The sequence below is a fragment of the Polistes canadensis genome, unplaced genomic scaffold (genome assembly GCF_001313835.1).
Source record: "Polistes canadensis isolate GaletaPanama2010 unplaced genomic scaffold, ASM131383v1 scaffold_0, whole genome shotgun sequence".
NCBI classification, from domain to species: Eukaryota; Metazoa; Arthropoda; class Insecta; order Hymenoptera; family Vespidae; genus Polistes; species Polistes canadensis.
The window spans coordinates 2,467,174-2,490,875 of record NW_014569547.1 but is presented as its reverse complement, the minus strand read 5'-3'; the positions used below and the strand labels follow the sequence as shown (position 1 = coordinate 2,490,875).

At 33.0% G+C, this 23,702-nt stretch overlaps 1 protein-coding gene across 1 annotated transcript in view; it reads left to right on the top strand.

Moving 5' to 3' along the window:
* Positions 1–7,609: 7,609 nt before the first annotated feature.
* LOC106786212 (zinc finger protein 2 homolog) overlaps positions 7,610–23,702 on the top strand; it is a 36,053-nt gene continuing 19,960 nt past the window's right edge. Inside the window, exons 1-4 of the mRNA XM_014747792.1 lie at positions 7,610–7,669; positions 16,602–16,926; positions 17,266–17,484; positions 19,073–19,290. Coding sequence (XP_014603278.1) covers positions 7,610–7,669; positions 16,602–16,926; positions 17,266–17,484; positions 19,073–19,290 — 822 coding nt within the window. The remainder of the gene's footprint in view (positions 7,670–16,601; positions 16,927–17,265; positions 17,485–19,072; positions 19,291–23,702) is intronic.

The window sequence follows — 23,702 nt, the reverse complement described above, 5'->3', positions numbered from 1 at the left end:
ATTTACTTAAATGTGAAACACAATAATATATATTAGCACATTTAAAGGTGTTTTTATTTTTTGTTAAAGGTAATTGAAGTAATGAACGAATAAGTTAGATTCAAATTATTAATAGGTGATGTTATAACCAAGTTTTATTCGTGTCTGTGAAATTGAGAGAATAAGAACATTATTATTATTATTATAAATATATAAATTAGTTAACATTGTCTAATATATTGGATTGTAATATATACTTATCCTGTTTTCACCACTTATAAAATAAAAAATACACGAATATTGGAAAAGAAATAAAATAATAAACAAAACATATATATTACAATCCAATAAATATCTTGAACAACATTCCTGTGATAAAACATGTTTACTTAATTCAATGTCTTACCTATCCACAATACTAAACTATATATTAACTAGTCTGATTAGAAAATAATTGAATTATAATAAAATGGTTGAGACGACGAGATAGAGATAGAGAGAGAGAAAGATATGATAAAATATTTATAATATTAGTTAAAAAGTAAGGGTACGTCGTAACAGGAGAGAACAAAACCGGTCCTCTTACGTCGTCTACACTTCTTCCTCTTCCTCATATTCTTCTTCTTGTAGCAGTTCTCGGGAGCGTCGCTTGTTTTAATCGTCCTTCTTTTGCTGGAGCGTGTGCGGGCGTATACGACCGTTGCTGCTGCAGCTGCTTCGCTTTTTCATACACGAACGCACGCACGCACGCACGCACGTATCTTTACATACGCTGTGTGGTGTCGTCCGTGTATTATACTAATACTACTATAAAAAAAAAAAAATAAAAACTTATTCTTTTTCTCGCTCTCTCTCTCTCTCACTTGCTCGCTCACTCTCACTCATATGCAATTCGTTGCATCTCTCTCTCTCTCTCTCTCTTTTTCTTTTTTTTCGAAGTATGTTTATAAGTTATATTAAATGTTCTTCTTGTGTATGTGTGTGACTTATGTGTATAAAGTAATTCCACGTTACATTTATTCGACTCATACTTTTGCATAGTATGCCTGCCGGTGGGTTTATATAACGAAAGGATGATCTAAATGGAGGACGAGCTATTACATATACATACGTAAACAGTCCTAGGGAGGAACGTGTTACGCGTCGCTACGTAACTTGGTTACTGAATAATGCAATAGCAGACCGAGTGTGTGTATCGAAGATTTTCGCACGGCAAGGTGACCAACTTTTATCAACAATCAGATACGTCGTTAGTATTACTTTTCGTCCGCCTTTTAAGGGGGGGGGGAAGAACACGACGATGGTCCCGTTTTAATTACTACAGTATCATCTACTATTTTTATCTTCTTTTTATTATTTTTTTTGTTTTTTTTTTTTTTGTTAACGTAGATCTAACATCAATTTTAATTTAAAATCAATATTATTAAACGTATTTATTCTATAGAAATGAATTCGTTTATATAAATTTCGTTTAAATTCAATTCAAGATGATTTTTTTTATGATTAACAAAAATATTATTCTAATGTGATAGAAAATATAATTTTGAACAGGGTGTTCGTTTAAAATCAAAAAGATTGTTACTCGCTAAATTATATTGATTTTATAATTATTACACGTATATCCAATTTTTGTATTAACTAAAGTATTATTATTTCAAGATAAAAATAAATGAATAAATAGAATTAAAATCAACATCGAACGAACAACCAATTCGTTATTTCTATATTAACGAAACTATTTTGTAAAAATAATAAAAAAAAAATATATATATATATATATATATAAAGTACTTGTTTTAAAGCAGAAGAGTATCGTTACGTTGCTACGACAATGTACAGGTGTTTTCAGCCCCTACGCGTTACTATACGAACGAGACTGAGGAAGAAGCCGCCGTTGCCGACGACTTACGACGGCGCGAACCTTCGCATCTTCGTTTAAAAGCGTAGGGCACGGTTGGTTGACTGCATGAGCGGGAAAAGTCGTTGGTTAAAGTTCTTACCTAGTCCTTTCACTAGGATCTTAAAAAGGGTGGGGGGTAAATGGAACTTAGGAAGGGTAAAAGAAGTTCCTTGGTTATCGTTGGTGGTGGTGATGGTGGTGGTGGTTGTTGTTAATAATAGTAGAAAAGGTTAAACGTTTTAAGTTAAAAAAGGGTAGGAGAAAGAAAAAGACGGAAAGAGAATTGTAGAGGAGGAGGGGGGAGGGAGAAAGAGAGAGACAGAGAGAAAGGAAGAAGGTGCGCCCGTGCGCTCGTGCAAAGTGGAGAACGTGTCCGAGTGGTGGGGGTTAAAAGAAGGAAAGACGCGCGTGCTCTTCGTGGGAAAGGTGGCACGTGCCGACACGTGCCCGAAAGTCACGTGCTCTTCCGCCATTGGCGTAATCGGGAACAACATTATACGATATGCTACTGAAAATCTATGTCCTTATGTAGGTACACGTATATATATATATATATATATATATAAGTTAAATTTTTACAACCGAATTACAATATATGATTCTTCTATTTTTAGCCGATAACACTTTGATATAGTATATTATTTTATTTCTGTGTAAAATTCCATTGTTTAAAGTTGCATCGGTTGCAAATTTCTAATCTTTTCGAATAAACAAATTTTCACTTATGCTTACGTGAGCCGTCGGTTCTCTATGTAAATTTTTAATGTTTAGTTGGCTCTTGTTTGTTTATTTAAAAAAAAAAATAGAAATTACATATAAAATAAAATATTATTAATCTATTTTAACAATTTACTTATACTGCAATTTTGTATATTTTTCTATTATTTTTTGAGATATTTTATCTTTTTTTTTAATTTTTACATATCGTACGAGTAACCAAATAAAAATCTAACACGAGAGATATAATAAATTTGTTTTGGATTTAAGCGAAAATCGGTAGATCGAATCGTAGTTATAAGTTAACCTTCTGCGATAACATGTGGTGTCCGGCATCATAGAGTAATGAAAAGAAAGGAACAAAAAAAAAATATAAGATTGGCGTTATACGCCAATGGACGATCCGCCTATTGCCCATAAAGGGAAGAAGAGAAGGCGGACGTGTTGGTGGTGGTGGTGGTGATGGTGGTGGTGGTGGTGGTGGTGTTGGACGCGCGCACAAACTCGGCCGCCTGTGTTAGCTGCGTTCCGCTCGATGCATCCGTGGGTGCATCTTCCCTACACCTTCCCATCTGACCGGTCGCACACGATTGCTGACTTTTGATACTCATTTAATTTCATTCTTTCTTTTACCTCTAAAATTGTCACGAATTAAAATTAAAATTAACAAATGTATTTGTATTTATTTTTGTTTTTTTTTTTTCTTCGCACGTTACCAATTATATTTTTTTAACTTTGATTTATGTCCAATTTGTGATTGTTTTGCCCTTTTGTAAAGTGAAATATAGGTATTTCTAATGATCGGAAATAGGGAAGAGGCTATTATAGTGAAGTTTGAACGGTAATTCAAATAATAAGACGGGGAAGATAATATTAGGGGGGAGCCTAGGGTAATTTTCTATTTCGTCCTATTGTGTGGTTTTCTGAAGTAGTCTAACGACAAAAAAAGAAGATAAAAGAAAAGAAAAAAAAAAACATGGGCGAGGTTATAAAATGAAGTCTAAACGCGTCTTTTGATCTTGCGACTTTTGATAGTTGCCCTTTCGTGTTCCTATTAATTATATAATTTCAGTCTAATTTGTGAAAAAAAAATAAAATAAAATAAGGATTTTCGTATCGAAAAACGAATTCTCGTGCGTTCGCGTATCTGCATTTCTTAAGGATTAAGATTAACGAAACCACTTAATCTTGGCTACGAAAGAAGAGCGCAGGTGGCCAGCCCCCGCCGAGGGTTCGTGCACAAATAAAAAATTACAAATTGAAATGAGGGAGGAAGGATTTCGTGCAACGGATCTTTCGGTTCGTCAAACCCGGTAGAAGAACAGTGCTCGGACGCGAGTGTAACGAACGCACGTTCTTCATGAGATTTTAACCGTAGATAAATTCCTCTAAAAATAAACCCATCTGTGGGTTCTTCTTTGCATAATGACCAATTCCAAAAGATCGAATCTAACAAAACGAATTTGATTAAGGAGTCTACGGATTTTCATCGTATCTAAATCATAGATATTTTTTAGCAGTCATTTTTATTCGGTTACTTTTGATAAATTCTCTTAACCCACCGATTTATCCACATTTATTTATGCCAATTTTTTTTAAAGAATCAAATAAATATATATCTTTTTTTTTAAATTTTTCCTTTAAAAGTCAACTAACTAAGCTGTAAAAATCCAAAAATCACAAGACAATCTAATAATTTATATTTCTTGAGACTTATAATATCGTTCCATGCAATTATTATGAAATTTATACCTCTTACCTATATCTTATCTTTTAAGTATAATATGATAAATATGAATATGATCTTGTATGTAGATACATATTTATGTTTTTTTTTCGATGTAACAGGAGCGTAACTTTCTTAACGGGAAATGTTGAAGGTGACATGCGATTCGTGTGTTCTTGGTGTCAGCATCTTTGACTTGTCCGTTCGTTCGTTCGTTTTTTTGATCGTACGGTAATTACGAATATTCATTAATTACTCCTCTCTCTCTTTGGTTCTTTAGTTGACTGAGACTTTTTCAAAAGAGAGTCACGAATCGTCCTGGCATCACCTTCTCAATCTTCTCCCACTTTTCCTACTACTTGTCCAAGACCACGCTTATTAGGCATTCTTACTTGCACCTGCAATTGAAGTTTCCCATCGAGAAACGACCCTCTTTTTATTCGTCGTATTTATTTGCGAACCGATTTTAACCTTCGTTTAAGAAAATAAAAAAAATAATTTCATTTAATTTGATAGAGTAAGCGAGGAAGACAGAATGGGAAAGAGAGAGAAAGCATGATTCAATGCAAGGTTCGTAGCTCGTGCCAATGAAATACCAAAAGCAATGGTTAAGTGTTCATTTCATTGCGGCCTCTTTTTGTATAATTAACCATAATTAAGACGGTATACTTGGTTAATTATGCCTTAAGCTCACAAGTGATTTCCATAATAAGAATATAGGGTATGTACTTTGATATTTTGATATGCACATTGGTAAGTGAGTATTATACTTAGGCATACCCATCGATTTCTCTTGCTAATTATCTTAATTGTTTCAAGAGAGAGAGAGACAGAAAAAAATGTGAATCTTTTTAAGTATTATTTTTTATAATAAAAACTAATCTATTAATTCTACTTTTAGACTTTTTCGATATTAGTATAATTTTATTATAGTAATTATTTTCTCTGTGTAGTTAATAAATTTAGCAAAAATAAAAGAAGCTCTATAATATTTTGATATTTACTTATTTAACATTTATTTGAAATAAATTTGAAGAGAGAAAAGGCAGACCTCAACATTCGAATGGTGTTATCAAAAGTGAGAGAAAGATAAAAAAGAAAAGAATGAAAAGGGAACAAAAGGTGATATCCTTACAGTAATATCCGGCTATTACGGGGAGAGTCATCCTTCTTTAAGAAGGTATTCTAGATGAAGAGTAAAGAGTCCAAAAGAATCAGCACGGTGGGCGTCTACGGGTGTTTTACAGTCGTTTCTGAAGATTGCGAAACTTCCCGTGAATTACGAAAACTGGCCGGAATCGAGTCGGTTGATCTCGAAGACCTCGAATGAAGGTGGGCAGGACAACTGGATCACGCATAGCTCGAAAGATACGTTGGTTACTTTTTTCTTTTCTTTTCTTTTCTTTTCTTTTTCATATCCGCAGAAATTCCTTTTTTTTTTTACGAGTATAACTAATAAATAATATAATAAATACATTCGTTCGCGCGCGTGCACGAATAAAAAATTAAATGTGGTATTTTTCATTAACATATGTGTATTTTTTAATTTTAGGAGTTCTGAAAAAAATTGACACACTGGGTTACGGAAGATACTTTTTTTTTTTTTTTTTGACTATTCTTACAATTAGTAAGACGTACTGTAACAACTTATCATGTCTGACATCACAAAGTAAGTAGATAAAATTCAATGTAAGATCGAATATGCAAAGTAACTTATTAGTAAGTGTATATGTAAATAAAGACTCGTGAAACGTTATACAAAAATTCAGACTTTTTCGACAAAGAATGACAAAAAGAAAAAGAAAAAGAGATAGAGAGAGAGAGAGAGAGAGAAAGATATATAAAATTGTATCCTTTCTGGTTCAATTGAATGGCGAGAAAGTTTTTTTGCGGCGAAACGAAAACTTTTCTTTTTTACTGTTCTCCTTCTTTTCTATACTAACCACTTTTAATCTTTTCACATACAAACAGATATACACACACAAGCACATACATTTATATACTTACTTTTAGGTATAAAAGCCAACATGCGTGTGAGATAAGAAAAAGCGAGAGTCAATCTCTTTCTCACTTTTTTTTTTGTTCATTCTGCACTGCTCCCATTTACAAATTTTTTGTATTTCGAATAAAGAAACTTTAAGGATTTTTGGTAAAAATTCTTTTGCAATAAATTTTTGTTGAAATCGATGCGCCATTTATTTTCTTTTCTTTTCCTAACAAGTTAACGACTGATCGTTAAATCATTTAGAATCTTAACATTTGCACTTGTTAAACTTAAAAGTATTTATATTCTCTATAAAACTGTCAACCGTTGTCGGGACATTTTTGTTCATCTTATCGTTAGTTGTCAGACAATTTATAACTATCCGACATAAAACGGTGTATTGAAAAATGATTGACAATCGTTTATAGTGCATACATATTTAATTAGATAAATAAATGGACTTTGTCCAGTTTTAATAATAAATTTTTGTAAAATGTTAAAAAAATGATAACAAAATTCTCGTACCTATGAACGTGTTTTATTTATTATCATCATCAATTTCCCATAAAACAAATAACAAATATAACGTTTTAACTAAGATTATATCGAAAAATTTTTGATCTAGTCCGTAAAAATATTTATAGCGTTATTTAAAAAAAAACATCGATAACCATGTTTTACGTAACGTTAGATTAGAATCTTTATGACTAATTTTCACGGTGTTGTCTATTCGTTTTTGGTTTTCTGAATTTTTTTCACATTAGTAAAGGAAAAAATTTACTAACCGATTGTTTTTCGTTGTTAATTTTGAAAATCATTGAATAAGAAAACTATTAAGACGTTTTGTAAATTTAGAAAATACCATTTATTGTTATCAAACGATAACGATGGGGCAGCAGCAAGTAAGTATTGCTTGAAGTTTTGATAAGTGAAACTTACATAATAATCTATGAACGTAATCGTAGTCGACTATGTCTTTGACGTTGAACGTTGACGACGAAACATTAACGAGAGAGACCAGCAGGTAAGTGCACCTGCAGTGCTTCTATAACCACATACACACGCACACGCACACACACACACTTTTGTATCGCGTAACCTCGATGTAAAGTAACCTCGAGGAAGGAGGTGAAAAAAGAAGGAAGAAGTGGTGGAAGCCAGGAAGAAGAAGACGAAGAAGAGAAAGAAGAGGAAGAAGAGGAAGAAAAAGAAGAAGAAGAAGGCCAGATGAAACGAGTTAGACTATGAGCAATACTGGACGAACGGCTGGAAGAGGGCAAGAAAAAGAGCTGAGCTATAAACGATGAGTATTGTTCTCACAGCTGTTTCACCTAGTTTTCCACCAGTTCGTCCCATTGCGATGGTAATTTCGTCGTTGTATTGTGCCAGTTATATGTCGAAGTTTGTACATAGCTACTGCTTTTGATGATACCAAATAACGATAAAAAAAAAAAGGGACATATTTACCATTATATATAATTTTGGATAGAAAAGTTAATGATTAATTATCTATATATCATAGTATTTAACAATCAAGTTAAAGACTATTGTAAGAGATTATTATAATGCTGATACAATATATGCAATATAAAACAATTCCTTAGTAATATTAGGTACATTTTAAGATATACTTAAAACACTTACATTTAATATAACGCATACTTATACTATTTGCATACTCTCGTAACTGTGTTGATATTAGATTATTGTATAATACATTTATACTAGATAGACATAAATAGTGAAATATTTAGATTGCTATAAGAAAGAAGGTTTGTATGAGGGGAAAGACGATCGAATAAGGAAGGAAGGTGGGATCTAAATCTAAAACTAGGCGGTCCGGTAACAAGGAGGCGGCCTTGTTTCTGTGGTTCTTTTACTGTGCGTTACAGCGCCGACGCACTTCTGTCTCTCCTACTTCTTATACTAAACCCACCACCTCCACCACCAACACACTACTGCAACACCACCACCACCGCCGTCACCAGCACGCTTTGCCGAATCAAATCTGCTCGCGGATCTTGAGTGCGCGCGCACACACATACTCTACAGACGTCTCCTGGTCGTGCTCATGCTCATTGGTGTGGTGGGCCGATCAGCTTCAAGAGATGAAATGTATTCAAGATGGATTCTCTCTACTACCTCTTCAATAGAAACCCGCCATTGCATGTTTTCTAATTTTTAATTTCATTTGTCATTTTGTTTTCATTTGATTTGATTTTTTTTTCGTCCAATAATTTGCCATAATTTTGTTCAAATTCTCGATTGAAACGATTCCGATTGATTTAGTTTTGAAATGAATAAAATTTAGGGTATTGATATGGGGTATAAATAAAGAAAGATATTACTGTTCCGCTCGGGATCATCCTGGTGGTGGGTCAACCAACAACATTCACGATTTCGGGTACTACCTTTCTCCGATATAATATATGTCGATTGAGTGCTCAAGATGAATCTCGATGAGTCGACGATCTTTACAAGGAAAAGAACGCCGGCATGCTTCCGTCGTAACGTTATTTTTAAAACGTAATTGAACGATCATCATTGCTCTCGATGTACCGTTTCGAATCAATCAGTTACTTATCAAGGAAAACGATTAAAGAAAACGACAGAGGGCTGATTAATCATCGAGATTACCTTCATTTTTCAAACTTATCTTTCAAAATCGAAATTAATTTCATTCTTTTCACGGTTTCGTATGAAAGAAAAAAAAAAAGAAACAACCACACAAAACAACAAATCAAATAAATACTAAAAATAACTACGGTCGACATATTTCAATAGATATCCGATTGAAGTTTACGTTCTTGAAATTTTAAATTGTAAATTGTCATACAAATGTTATTTACGACTACTCGTCGGGGAATAAGAATTATAATTATATTCGATGACATTGAAACAATGCATTATGACACGTGTTTCTCTATTTTATCTTCTTCTAGTTTTTTTTTTCTTTTTTTTTTCCTAAAACAAATGAATACGAAGAAGTAAAATTTGTTGTACGATTTAATTCGAAATATTACAATTCGAAAATTAACACTAGGCAAAAATCTCTCAAAAATCAATGACAACATTCGTATAGTTCTTTTCGATAGATCGAATAGGTCAATCCCGATGTGACCTATGATTTTTCCTATCACGGTAATTGAAAAAATAAAAAAACTTTCCAACGAATACTCGGAAGGTGGTGAATATATATGTTTTATATTTTTCTCTTTTCGCTAGCATGGGGAGACTAATTTAAAATCGTATATGTGTGATAGAAAAAAGAAAAAGGAAGAGAGAGAAAGAGAAAGAGAGAAAGAGAACAGAGTAGAGACACTTATGCAAATGTGGAGGAATCAAATGTGCATCCATCAAAGGATAGAAAAAGAGAGAAAAAAAAGAGAAAGAAAGAGAGAGAGAGAGAGAAATTGTCTGCCCCTTCTACTATCAAAGTCTCGTCCCGTTGAAAAGCTCGTAGCAGAGTGGTAGGCGTGGTCTTTGGATAACTCGTGTGTCGTGTGCGTATACGTGTCTTACATATGTATGTTACGTGTATATACACGCATGAAGACACGCACGGGTGCGCAGGTGAGAAGAGAGAAACCCGAGCAGGTAAGGGGAAGCTACCGGCGCGCACGCCACTATGCGAGACCGTTCGTACCCTCCGCGGGCTCACCGGGGTCAGTCAGGGTCCTGCTCTTAGCCAGGACACTCCAATATCTTGCGTACGCGGACGAAACCGGGTGACGAATCTAAGAAAAATAAAGAGAAAGAGGAAGAAAGAAAGAAAGAAAGAAAGAAAGAAAGAACGATTTCGATAGATCAGACAGACAGTTGTCAATTTTGTCTTCGTTATTATCAAAATCCATTAGTTATTATTATTTTCATCTTTCTCTACATTTTTTCTTCGATTGTCATTTTCTACGACGTATCATCAAAAAATAGAAGATAGATACGAAGTTTTTTATTTCGGGTGTTTGTTAGATCAATATTAATAATAATAATAATAATAACATTTCTTTTTTTGTATGTATTATTCGATACGTTTCGTCTTACGTTTAATTGTCCTTGTCAATTGGACAAATTGGCCTGACCTGGGTCAACCACGTGGTAACTCTCTCTCTCCCTCTCGCTCTCTCTCGCTCTCTCTCTCTACCATAGAGGGGTATCGTTTTATTTCTAAAGGAAAGGATTAAGAAGAAGAAGTAGAAGAAGAAGAAAGAAGAAGAAAAAAGAAGTCAAGGATACTTTGGTTAAATATATATTTTTAACACCCATACCACCCACCCATTGGAAAACTGGTTTCTATAATTTCTGGGAGAAGTGTAAGAGAGAGAAAGCAGGTAGTAGTTGGACGATCGTTCAACTTTTCTACATGAACGGAGGGAAGAAGAAGAAGAAGCCCTGATTTCGTAGCAAGTTGACGTTTACGTTGCCATTGCGATTAGGAACGTGATGTGTGGTAAGTAATGATTTTTTATTAATGAGTATTACCGTTTAAAAAAAAATAAATAATAATTTAATAAAGGGTGGGGGGGAGGCTAATGAAGAAATTGTCGGTAGTCGTAGTTCATAATGTGCATGCATTATTATAAATCAAATTTCAATGTTTAATTATTGCTATTATTATTATTATTTCGTTGTTCCGTATGATAATGAATTTTTTATTCGTAATTATTGCATTGAAATAAATTGAGAGTTTTATTAGAAATTTTGTTAAAAACACCAAAATTTGTCATTTGATTTAAAACAAATGTAACAATATTGAACTATTTTTCCTAGTTAACGAAACACGTATTAGAAAAATGAAAATATAACCGGCTATCTTTTCGCGAAAGTCACGTGGTAGCATCAATTATTAAGAAAATTTTCGAATAAAACGAAACGCGTCTGTGCTAATACGTAAAAAGCAAGTCATCGTTAATTGGTAACGTTTAGTATTAGTCATTTTCTATCATATAACATGCATATACTTATGTATTATTTTCTTGATAATTTAGTAGCTCGTAAATGAAAAATTGTAAAGAGTTTATGTTTAAAATTTAGATTTTTGTTTTTTACGGTTGCGTAACGTTAAAATTTCATAGCATCGTTGCGTTCTGCTTTTTCGATATTTCGTTTCTTCCGTGCACTCTTAACAAAAAGGAAAGAAAAGAAAGAAAGAAGAAAAAAAAACTTTCCCTAAAAATCTTCTCAACACTTGGGTAAACAAATTTCGGCCTATTTAACGAGCGTCGCAGTGTCAATAAGTTCCTATCAATCCCAGCCGATTCATGACTATTTCGAGATTTCCATGAATATTCATCAAACGATAACGCAATCGTATCGTTATTAACATTTACCGAGGATGTTTCCGTTTTTTCTTTTTCTTTTTTTTCTTTTCTTCATTTTTATTTTTTCACTCGAAGCCACACATGTTAGTCGTTTTTATTTACACACATATACACTCCTCCAATCCAGATTTTTATTCATTTTCGTGTTTTTCTTTTTTTCTCTCCTTCAAAAGCTTTGCTAACTCGCACCAATTTGCGATAAAGTGTTTTTAATGTATGTGAGTGCTTACTTAAACACGTGTTTACTTAAGTATGAATTGAAACGGTTAGAAATGTTTGTATTCTGATTAAAATTTTTGTTTCTCTTATTTTTTCATTAAATTGATTAAGCGTTAAGATATTTTGTATTAAAATGCAGTTTGTTTTTATTTTCTAACATTATCGCAGCGTGTATTATAAATTATGCAAAAATAAAAATGAACTAAAAGGTATATAACGTGTGATAGAATTACAGAAGGATGTAATTCAAATTATAATAAGTTACATTTAAATGTTCGATGCATCACAAACGATGAAATCCGTTTGGTAAAATACTTTTACAGATGATAGATATGCTATATACCAATATATATTTTTTTTTTCATTTTAGCAACGTTGCAACGGGTTTAAATATATGCGTATATAATCTCGTAAATAATTAGCATATCCGGTAACAATAATGTATGATTCGGTATTAATGAAAGACTCTATCTATGCAAATCAATCGACGACTCGTTAAAACTATTTTACTTATACTTATCTTTTATGCAAGAATGCAGTCGGTTAAATCTTCACACAGATTTATTCAAAATGAATGATATTTAATATAGCGATTAGAATGATTATTGCTTTTTTTTTCCTCTTTTTCTTTTTTTTTTTCTCTAATGCATGATCGAATAAAAGCACATACGAGTATGTTATGCGATTGCTATCGTTCGGGGAAAAAAAAAAACCTTGAAAGTTTTATTATATTTTTGTCTTTTTTTTTTCCTTTCTTTTACTTCTTGATCATGCTCGATCGTTTACAACTATGCAATATATCGTAGTGTTTGATCAGTTGTTACAATTTTTCTTCCTTTTTTTCTCTCTCTCTCTCTCTCTTTTCTTCTCCTACGTAGTAATTATTTGTAAACCATAATTGAGTTATATGTATATATGTATATACTATAAACACAATTGTAACATGCTCACTAGGCGGATTAATAATTGCGATTGCGTAAATATCGTATGACACAGTGATAATGATGATGATGTTGGTTGTGATGATGATGATGATGATGATGATGATGATGATGATGATGATTATGACAATGATGATGATAATGATAATCGTTGCCATAACACTCTCTTCAAGCAGATATTATCGCAAATGCAGAACACACATTTGTCCCAACTCTTATGATAATTAGTTAACAACGGCATCCAATTAAATGTAATGAAAGAAAATCTTCCAAATGTCAAAATAGAACAGATCGTTTAGTTTCATTCAAACAAATTAAGCGGCTCACGAGTAATCGGTGAGATAAAGAAGAGAAATTAACAAAAAAATAATATATATATATATAAAAATCAAACAAGATTTCAATCACGATTAGATCAATGGTAATAATATTTATAATATTTGAAGCCAGTTGTTTTAAACGAGGCCAAAGAATTTCTTTATAAGAGATTATATACGTCTTACACCTTCTTTGTGTAATTACATATACTTATAATACTTAAATACTTACGTATAATCATTGAATTGATGATACTTAAATTTCTTCTTGTTTGTTATCAAAAAATTTCTACGATAATTTTGTCAAATACCATCTTTTGATAATTGTTTGTTTATCCATTGTTCGTATACTCTTAATTTATATAAAAGAATTTTTCGAAGAAACGTATAAAAGAAAACATTTCTGTATCCACTTTGTCAATAATACTATTTCGATCATTTTAATGCGAGGCAACGCAGTCCCGTTGAATATTTTAGTCTAATTAGACTTTGAAAACGATCACGCGTGCATTCTTATCATTGTTAAGTACGATAGAATAAAAATAGAAATAAATAAAAAAAAAAAATGGTAATTCTTAAAAGGGGGAAAAAAGCGTCGATACGTATAATTGATACATAAATCTTTATTATTCGTTCAGTAAAAACGATAGAACGTCTTTGACATACTTTTCATTATTCGATCATATGTAATTACACATAAATAAATACGTATGTGTAAATTGTATATCTATTTGTAATATTCAAATTTGAATTGAGATATAGAATAATAAATTGTCAAGTTTGTAGCTTAGAACGTAGGTTATTGTCTATGCTTAAAACGAGTAACTGGGTTCGAACGTGAGCACGTATGGCGATAGGTATCATCTCGAACGTCAGTATTTTAAATATATTCCGGAATCACATGAAACCTCATAGATCCTGTCATCTTGCACGCGAGACTTTTACACGGGTTTCCTACCCAACCGTTAATCATAAAAATCGTTTATTACCAACGATTCGTCTAGTTTTTTATTTATAAAAATGACGTTCAACCGAGTACGTGTCTAGTGAATAGGAAAAATAGTGCAACATTTTTTTTACAGATCAACTTTTCCTCTTTATCTTTTTTTTTTTCCTTTTTTTTTTTTTTATATTTTTACCGAGTTACGATCACGACGCAAATCCCCGGTCACCCTGCCCACCACAGCTTAGGAGACACTCGAAATTTTCTGCACGCACGACGTGCAATATACTTATGCACGTTTATATGTGTTTAAATACGTACGTGTGTTCATTATGTATAACACACGCATGTTTAGGAACACGTACGTTTTCACCAGGTTTTATTATGCTCTCACTCGTCGAGCAATCACGCCTGGTCGACCTAACATAAGATTAGAATCTCGTCTCCTGACGAGTCAGCTAGGACGATACAGGATGTGCACGCACACCATGCGACATATATAATTCATTTCGTTGTTTGGCCGATATATAGTATGTATGTAAGTACTTAGGTGTTGGCTTGTTTTTGAACGACTATACCACCACCACCACCACCAATGGGGGTAGATACACCGCGGTAGATGAGGGAATCGTTGACGCATCGAGTTATCTTTAAATACTATAGATAATACTCATTCCTCGTTTAATCGTTGTCATCCGATTTATGCTAAATACGTTTTTTAATCATTTTCTTTCTTTCTATTTTTTACTCTCACTCTCTTTTTTTTCTTCTTTTTAATAAAATATTTATATCGTATGATACGTGTTTTTATTTAAAGTTTTTCGTTAAAATTGTCGATTAATTGAAAATCAATATGAGTGTAATATTTTGTTCGTTTTTTTCTCTCTCTAAATTTTTCTAAATGTTAGTTAGATACTATTATTTGTTAAGGAATATTAATTATTTATTTACGATATAAGTATATGAAATAAATAACTTTCAAAAATGTCAAGTTCTTAGTGTTATATAATATTATATTTGTTCCGTGTGAGGTTTTATGAGTGTAAAACGTAAAAAAACGCGGCTTACCGTTCAATAGGATTATACCTTTACACGATAACACTCGACTAAAGATTGCATCTCAAATTTTTCATAGATTGCAACAATTTCGTTGTGAAATATTTGAACCATCTATTTCAATAACTACCTATCAAATGATTACCTATATATTTTTATATGTTAAAAGAAAAACAAGAAAACATTCACCATTGATGAATATATGAAAAGATCGTTCATCGTGTCATTTACAATTGTGCTCTTAATCCTATATAAAACAAATCTTGAAAAAAAAAAAAACCACGTCTCGTATGGTATCGTTATTATCCAGTTAAATCGTATAATTATCCTTCCGAAAAAAAGAAATCGATATTATAGTATCAAGTACAAAAAATACATATTTCGTTCTTAACGAGCATCTTACAAAGAGAAACGAATTAGTATGATGGTAAATGAATTAACGTCGCGCCTAAGGGAAAGCTCGAAATACTCGTTTTCGATCATACACCTTGAACCTTTAAATTGGGATTGAATTTACAACATCGAACCTCGTAAATCGTGACTTACGTATATATATATATATAGAATATAGAATATATATATATATATATATAGAAATGTATACATGTACTCGACTTATCCAACTTCCTTTTAGGTCGGCCACGTTCGATAATATTTTAATAAGAAAGCTCGCTCGTGCCAAAAACCAAATATCAAGTTCGTACAAACGTTTCGATATCTTATCGAAATAAGATAATATGAAATAAGGGTTTGAGTCGAGTTATTTCGAATTGGTCAATTCTTTAACTCATCCCTGTACCCCTCACCACCTCCTCCTCCTCCTCTCTACCTTCTTCATTTACTTTCCGATCTACACTTTCTCTTGGCCTGTTATCCTTTCGCTAACACTTCTCCATCCTCTCTCGAGAAGATATTCGAATTATCGATAATTACTCTCGGTCCAGATATTACTGATCTTGAATTTTTCGGGTTACGTTGAATTAACGATCGTGTACGCGTGTACTTATACCTATAGGTATGAGCACACCTTTACTTATTTACTTGGCTGCAATGTTCGTGTCATCGTGAGCGTATCGAATACCGGTTTTACCGAACGTTCGACTATCATTAACCGGCTCGGATATCGAGCAACGTTTCGATGCTTCTTCGAGGAAGATAGCCCAGTTTGATTGTCTTCCGTCAATTTATCACGAGTGACGTCACGCATTTGCTTTTACCAGTCTTCGGGTTGAGTATCTCAACCCATTGTCAGAGTCGGATGAATAGTTCTCAATTATATTTTCTAATATATTTTATATTGTAAGTTTATATTATATATTCGTTATAATATAATCTAAAATCTTACGTAAACGTGTTATTTCTATTGGTCAAATTTCTTATTCTTTCAATTTTATAATATATGCTATCTCAACGATAGTAAATTCAATGAATCATTTAAAAAAAAACGATTAATTAATTAAATAAGAATGAATTATTTATAGAAGAAAATTTGTATTGATAGAGAAATGCGAATATTTCAGAAGCGGTACCGCGAACTTGGCACATGAAACCGGAACTTCACAGCGATCCTGTAGGAGTTCCGGTGGGAGCATTATCACCCCCGGCTACCCTATCTCCTCCAAGTAGCCCGAACGTGACATTACCACCCTCTCCTTGGAGTCCGGGTGCTCCGGGAAGCAGTGCTAGCAGTGTTGCATCTTCTAATCCTCCCTCAAACTTCTGCGTACCTGTTCCGGACCGTTTCAGTGCTTTCACACTCGTATCTAATTATGGTTCGGACTTACGACTACAAAATTTACCCCATGCCGCGAACGTACCTACGCGAGGTAAGACAATCATTTTCTTTCATTTGAGAAATGTCTTTTTTTTTTGCTTTATAATTGTATAAATAATTAAATATTTATATTTGTCGGTATATATCATTTATATAGATAAGAAAAAATCAAATGAAATATTAATTAAACGTGTAATATTTAAGAGATTAACGTAAAGTTTGATAGTTTTTATTGCGCGAAAATATTAAACGATGATAATTAAATGATCTATTTTTAGTTACACCCTAAATGTGCGTTAGTCTAAGAATGAATTTATATTTTCTCGATAGAATATTCGTTCGAGGTAACATCAAAAAAAGAGAATGAAAAAAAAATGCATTCTTATTTTAGAGATGCGTTGCGGCCTGATGTACAGCGGTTACGCGACGTCCGGGACCACTTGGTGGGCCCGAAACGTAGGCCTTCTGTTGCCGCATTCCCTTCTGCCGCCGTTAAGAATTCCAGCTCAACAGACAACACCGGTTGCCAATTGTTCGCCCATTCATCCGGAACCTCTTAGCCCAGTCAAACCGGGATCACCGAGATGCGCCATTGAAAAAGTACCAATTGGTAAGAGATATTATAAAAATATAATGATTCATTTTATTATGAATAATTATTATCAAATTGTTTCATACAATAATTTGTTTGCCTTATCGACAAATTTTTTTGATATATTCTTATAGATTGTAAATATTGTCTCTTATCCTTGCTTTAAGATTTTACGATTGATTATAATTTATTTATAATAAAAAGAAAATTTATAGTTTTTTCAAGCAAGCGTAAAAAAAATATTCAAGTTAAATAAATAGTAAGTGCACAATCGGGTGATTAAATTTTAATCTTTTAGACCAGAACGATGATTATTTTCGTAGAATTTAAAATTTTGTTGCGCATTATTTGTTGAAATTCTGTTAGGATTATTTAAAATGGTAGGAATAATTAATACGTATGATATAACGACAACACGGTTTCTAGCTATCGTTCGCGTGATTACGAGGAATCGGATAAGCAGACAATATATATTATACTAGGACAATTCTGTAAGAAACGTAAGCTCGTAAATAGCTTACGAATTGGTCGTAGACGATCGGCAAAGAAGGCTAAAACAAAAGTTAATCGTGCAGCTGTTACCGTTTTAAAAGCATTATTTTTTCCTTGAGTGTATGTATATGTGTATACGTATATGTATATACGTTTACACAATATCGACGAGGTTCTTTCAAGTCACCAATTACTATTTTTCGATAATGTTCTTTAAAACTGACTATGCGATATTACATTTTTATTTTTGCCCGTCTTTTCACGCTTACCGACAAATTTTATTATTAAAAGAATATTGTTTTCTCTTTATTATTATTAATAAATCAATATCGAATTACGAGTATTTTCAAGAGAGTATGTCATTAATTAAATTTAATTAATATTCATTTACAATTAAATTCTCAACGTTCTTCTTACAATATACGTGTACCAGTAATTATGAAATATTACCAATGTTACTTGAAATATATGAATAATTGAATATATAATATAAATCGTAATAGATGAATTTTTCAAATTATGTTTTTTATTTAATCTATATGACTTGATGACCAGCGTCGTATTTATTATTGTTGTTATTGTTTTCATTCATAATGTGTTCCGAAAATTTTGGCCATTCAGACCGAATATAGGAAAAAAAAATGTTTTTAAAAATACATATCTGACACATTATAACGTGTTTACGGTGACTCTTTAAAAAATAGCAAATAGTTAAGTACCGAACTTGAGATAAGAATAAACGGCCAGCACTCTCTCATTATTTTTTTCCTTACTCGTTTGTTCGAACATTCGTGCTAATATAAAACAAAGAGGAGAAGGAGAAGGAGGGGGAAGAGGAAATGTGACGCAAAGCAGAGCAAATTTTCTTGTTTGTTAGTGACTCGTTTATACTACAGTTTTTTTTCTTTTTTTTTTTTTTTCTAAAAGATTGCACTATCATTTGAGGAAAAACTAATCACCACGCGGTAATTTTTATTTTTAATCACGAGTACGCGTAATTTTTGTTTGTTTTGTTTTTCTTGTTAAATAACGCAGTCAAAGAGGAAATATTAAAAATTTGTTGTTGTAAATATTTAAGCTTGCGCCTAATTTCGATCGACGTGATATGTTTCAGAGGAAGAAGTACCATTGAATCTTAGCACTAAACCAAACGATGTATCATCTAATATCACTAGGAAGAATGAAATTTGGTCACCTGGTTCGGTTTGCGAAAGAGAGGCTAGAGAAACGAAAGCACCATCTTCTAGGAATCCTTTGGCTACTTCAATTATCAATAGACAAATTCATCATTCACCTCTCACCCCACCATCGTCGTCCGAAAGAAGCTTTCAGGTGAGTCAGATCATATATAAATACCTAATTTCATATAAACGAATTTTAATTCATAAATTGAAAATATTACAAATTTACAAAATGTATGATGATACCGATAATTGCAACAACGAATAAAAATAATATGTTAATTAGAAAATAAATTGTATTGACTATTACGGAAATAAAAACGATAGGATTTTCGGAGTGTCGTAACTTAACTGGATCAGAAAAATGAACATTGTCCTCGTCGAGAAGCGCGAATCGTTGAGCACCAAAGATCAACGATAGGCCTTCGAGGAAGTCGAGTGGTATCGGTCTTGGAAATCTCGAAGCTACCTTTCATGACACATACACACACACAAACATATTCTCTCTCTCTCTCTCTCTCTTTATAGTCAATGTGCACCTTCAGGTGGCTCGTGCGTGGGTTTACCGTACGAACGTGGATTTTACGAGCTCGTGTGTAGACTTTTATCGGCATACTCTTATTTTGCGTGAACGTAAAAAGCAACAACGTTCGATTTCCATCCAATTCGAACGCGCGATTCCTTTCTTCCTTCCTTCCTTCCTTCCTTCTTTATTTTCCTTCTTTCATCTTTTTTCCTTCGTAAGAGCAATCGCGGATCTTTTTCGAAGAAGATCGAAGATCAAGACCCTCGGCGTCGTAGTAGGACATATGTATGCGTGAAGGCGTACGCGTGCACGTTCTTCTTCCAATCGACTCTTTCGATCTTTTTAAACGTTCAACGTCGTCCTTCTTTGCAACAGAAAAAAAATCAAGACACCATTGCGACGCCGATTTGCCCAAGTTAATCGACCTACCTGATTCTTTTTACGATCAATTTGCAAGACCCATGAGAAATCGTATATATATATATATATACGATCGCGTACGAGCAAGTTAACATCTTACGATATGAACTTTTTCTTTTTAAAGAATCTTTTAAACGAAACACATTGATTTTAAGAATAAACGATCTTACGAATCATTTTATATCTCGTTTGTTAACTGTTAATATGATAAATACAAATAACGAGGATTATAAAATACGCTATATTATAAGAGAAAATTACTGACAATATTCAATTTTTCGATAGTTATAACCTTCCTTTAGTTTTCTTTTTTATCATTTTACTTTTGTTGAACGTATAAACAAAAAAAAAAAAGAAAAAAAAAAGAAAAGAAAAAAACATAACCAAATGAAAATTCGCGATTTCGTGGTGAAAAGAATAAACGACGAATGTGTCTTTGATTATGCCGATTTTGAAGAGTCACGCGATCTGAAATTCCTGCGAAAGTATATAAGTACCCCCCAGGAGTAGTTGGTGGTGCCGAGGAAACGGGTCAAATGTTTTGACGTATTACATACGTATATATATATATATATATAGGTATATACATAAGTAAGTACGTATCGGTGATCGGTAAGAGGCTACGTCGTAATTACGTGCGATTCGATGGTAGCTCAAACTCTCTCAGCAGTGGTTTTACGTCCGACACGTAACTGTAATGCGGACATATTAGGATATGCGGGCCAGACGCGTCACGTAGTTTTTATTTCGGAGGACTGATTTTTATTTTTCCAAACCAAGTTGCCGTGTAGAGTTACACGGAAACCTTTTGCTGATACCGATCAATTCCAACAACTTCAACAGAGCTAACTTTTATCGCATTGTTTGAGAGAAACTTTTTATTTTTTTCTTCCAAAATTGCTATTTTTTTTTTTAAATATATTTATTTTTGTTATCGTTCCCCCACAAATATGAGAGTTGAATTAATCTCTTTGATAAAAAGACTTCTTTGTTAGTATTGAATAAGCGTGAGAAGATATTCGTAAAGAAAAAGGGAGAGTAAAAAGATGAGATTTAATAAATAGTATTTTTCGGATACACACTGAATTCCATTTCTTATATTAAGGATTATAACGAAAGATTATTTTACAAATGGAAATCCAAACTTGATAGAAATTTTTTTCGTAGGGTACTTGATAAATAAAATTACTTTACGTTCATATTATTTTCAATTTGCCAACAAATATCTATGCATTCGAAAATGTTCACTTTTATTTCTAATTCAAAATATTATACAATAAAGAAATAAGTATATGAAAGAGAGAAGAAAAAAGAAATGAAATTAAAATCAAATTTATTAGATGATTCGCGTATCGATGTCAATTGGGGAAAGTCTCGGTCAAGTAATAACGACAACAACAACAACAACAACAACAAGAACTGCAGTAACAGTAACAGTTACAGTAGCATCTCGTAACGTTTGCGGACGTCTTGCGTTTTCCTTTTGTCTTGAAGCGCCACCGGAAGTTAGCACTTTCGTGTTACGACAATGGCGTGCTCCACTCCTTACCCGCTTTCATTCCCACAATCCACCGCTTCCTTTGCGACTCTTGAACGAAGTGCCGCGGTGCTTATTAACGATCTCTCCCTTTTACCTCCTTCGTCCTTCCTCTTTTCTCACTCTTTCCTAACTCTTTCCTCACTCTAATCTTGACCCCTGGCCCCGTTCATCACCTAATAGCCGATGATCTACAAACGGGAGGAACGTTTTCACCTTAACGACCCAGGTATTTAATTTCCTCCCTTTTTTCTCTTACGAATGACAAAAAAAAAAGAAACAGAATGAAAGAAAGAAAGAAAAAGTTCAACCGTTATCGATACCGTACATAATAATACTATTCCTTCATCATTCGATACATAATTGTTTAATTGTCATAATAATTATTATAGATATTACGAACAAATCAATACGAATTTTTAACGACGAATTGTTTTCTTTTCAAACAAAATTAACGTCGCTTCGGTGCAATTGTTTTTAGAATAATTTTTCAAATAATATTATAAGTATTACAAAAATATATCGTTAAGAGATAAAGTTTCGATGTTAAAAGGGATTTTTTGTTGGAGACACTTTGATGGTTTTCATCGTAACCGGCTTTATCCATTTTTTTTTAATTCTTTTAGCGAGGATTTTTTGTTCTCTATACCTTTTTGTCATTATTTTATTTATACTTTCTTTCGTCGGGCCACACATGAAAGCAACACGATCAAGATCGGGGACACTCCCTACCCCTTCACCCTTCCCACCGTCCCCCCTCCCCCCTTTACGAGTCATTTCACGTTCGACAACGCGTCCCACGGGGACACGCGAGAACGGGTTTTGGTGTTTCACTTGAGCATTATCCGACGATACAGGACGACTCTCGTCTCGCGTGTGCATTTGCACCGGGAATGTATTTGCGCCGGTGGGCGATCAAAAAAGGGGGCTGACTCAATGCCGCTCTGTTTTACCGCACCGAAATCTTAACGCAACGACGTCCGAAAAATAAATATCGGGGTTTTTCGGTTATTCTTCTTTCTTAAAAGTTTCTAATGTATTTTTGTTTTTCAAAATCGAAGAAATGAAATATCAACGATAAATGTAAGAAGAATCCGAATATATAGTTTTAATTGTAGTAAATGAAAATGTAATATGTTAACGTAATACAATTAGAAATATTAGGGTGAATTAAAAATTCGTGCGTTTCATCAAACGGATTTTATATTGAAACTGCATAACGGATTGTTCTTGTTAAAATTTACTTTGAAAATATTAATTTTCAAAGGCACGCACTTTTGGTACACCCTAATATAATGTATTTAGAATAATTTTGTATGTTGGACAAAAAAACTCTTAGAATTTCCTTGAAAAGTAATAATAATGATATGAAAATTAAGAAAAAAGAAGAAAAAAAGAAAAATGTTAGTATATACAAGTTGACGCAGTAGTACAGGTTTACCATTGAAACGGTTAACGTAGTTAAATCCGAAAAATATGATATATCAGTAAAGACATTTTTCCTTTAAAGTATTTGATCAAATTTTCTCGTTAAAATATGGAAAATATTAACGGATATTCTTTTTTTTTTATTGAAAATTAACAACGAAATGAATATAAATAAGAAAATTTGGTTTTGGGATGATTGGAAAAAAGAAAAAGAAAAAGACAAAAATTAAAGCAGAACGAATATTATTCTATACAAAAGTAGTATTTTAAGTTGGATACGTTGTAGGAACGATTCCCTATCCAAGCTACTTACAAACCTACATAAATACATATGTACATATATTGTCCGGAAAGAGACACGGCGTGTTGCTTGTAGCATTGTGACGACTGGCGCCTTCACTACAATGAGTCGAGGAAGATAAAATGAACACAGGTGCGTCGGTCGTCCCGACGCGGTGTATTACAGCGCAGCGCAGTGCAGCGCAGTGTATAGCGCAGCACAGTGCAGCCCTCTTTTAAGGTGCCTTCTTCCTTTCCTTTTATTTTTTTTCTCTTTTTCTTTTTCTTTTATCTTTTTCTTCTCTTCTCTTCTCTTCTCTTCTTTCCTTCACTGACTTGATCGGTTTCATCTTACAACTCCAAAGGTCTTTAC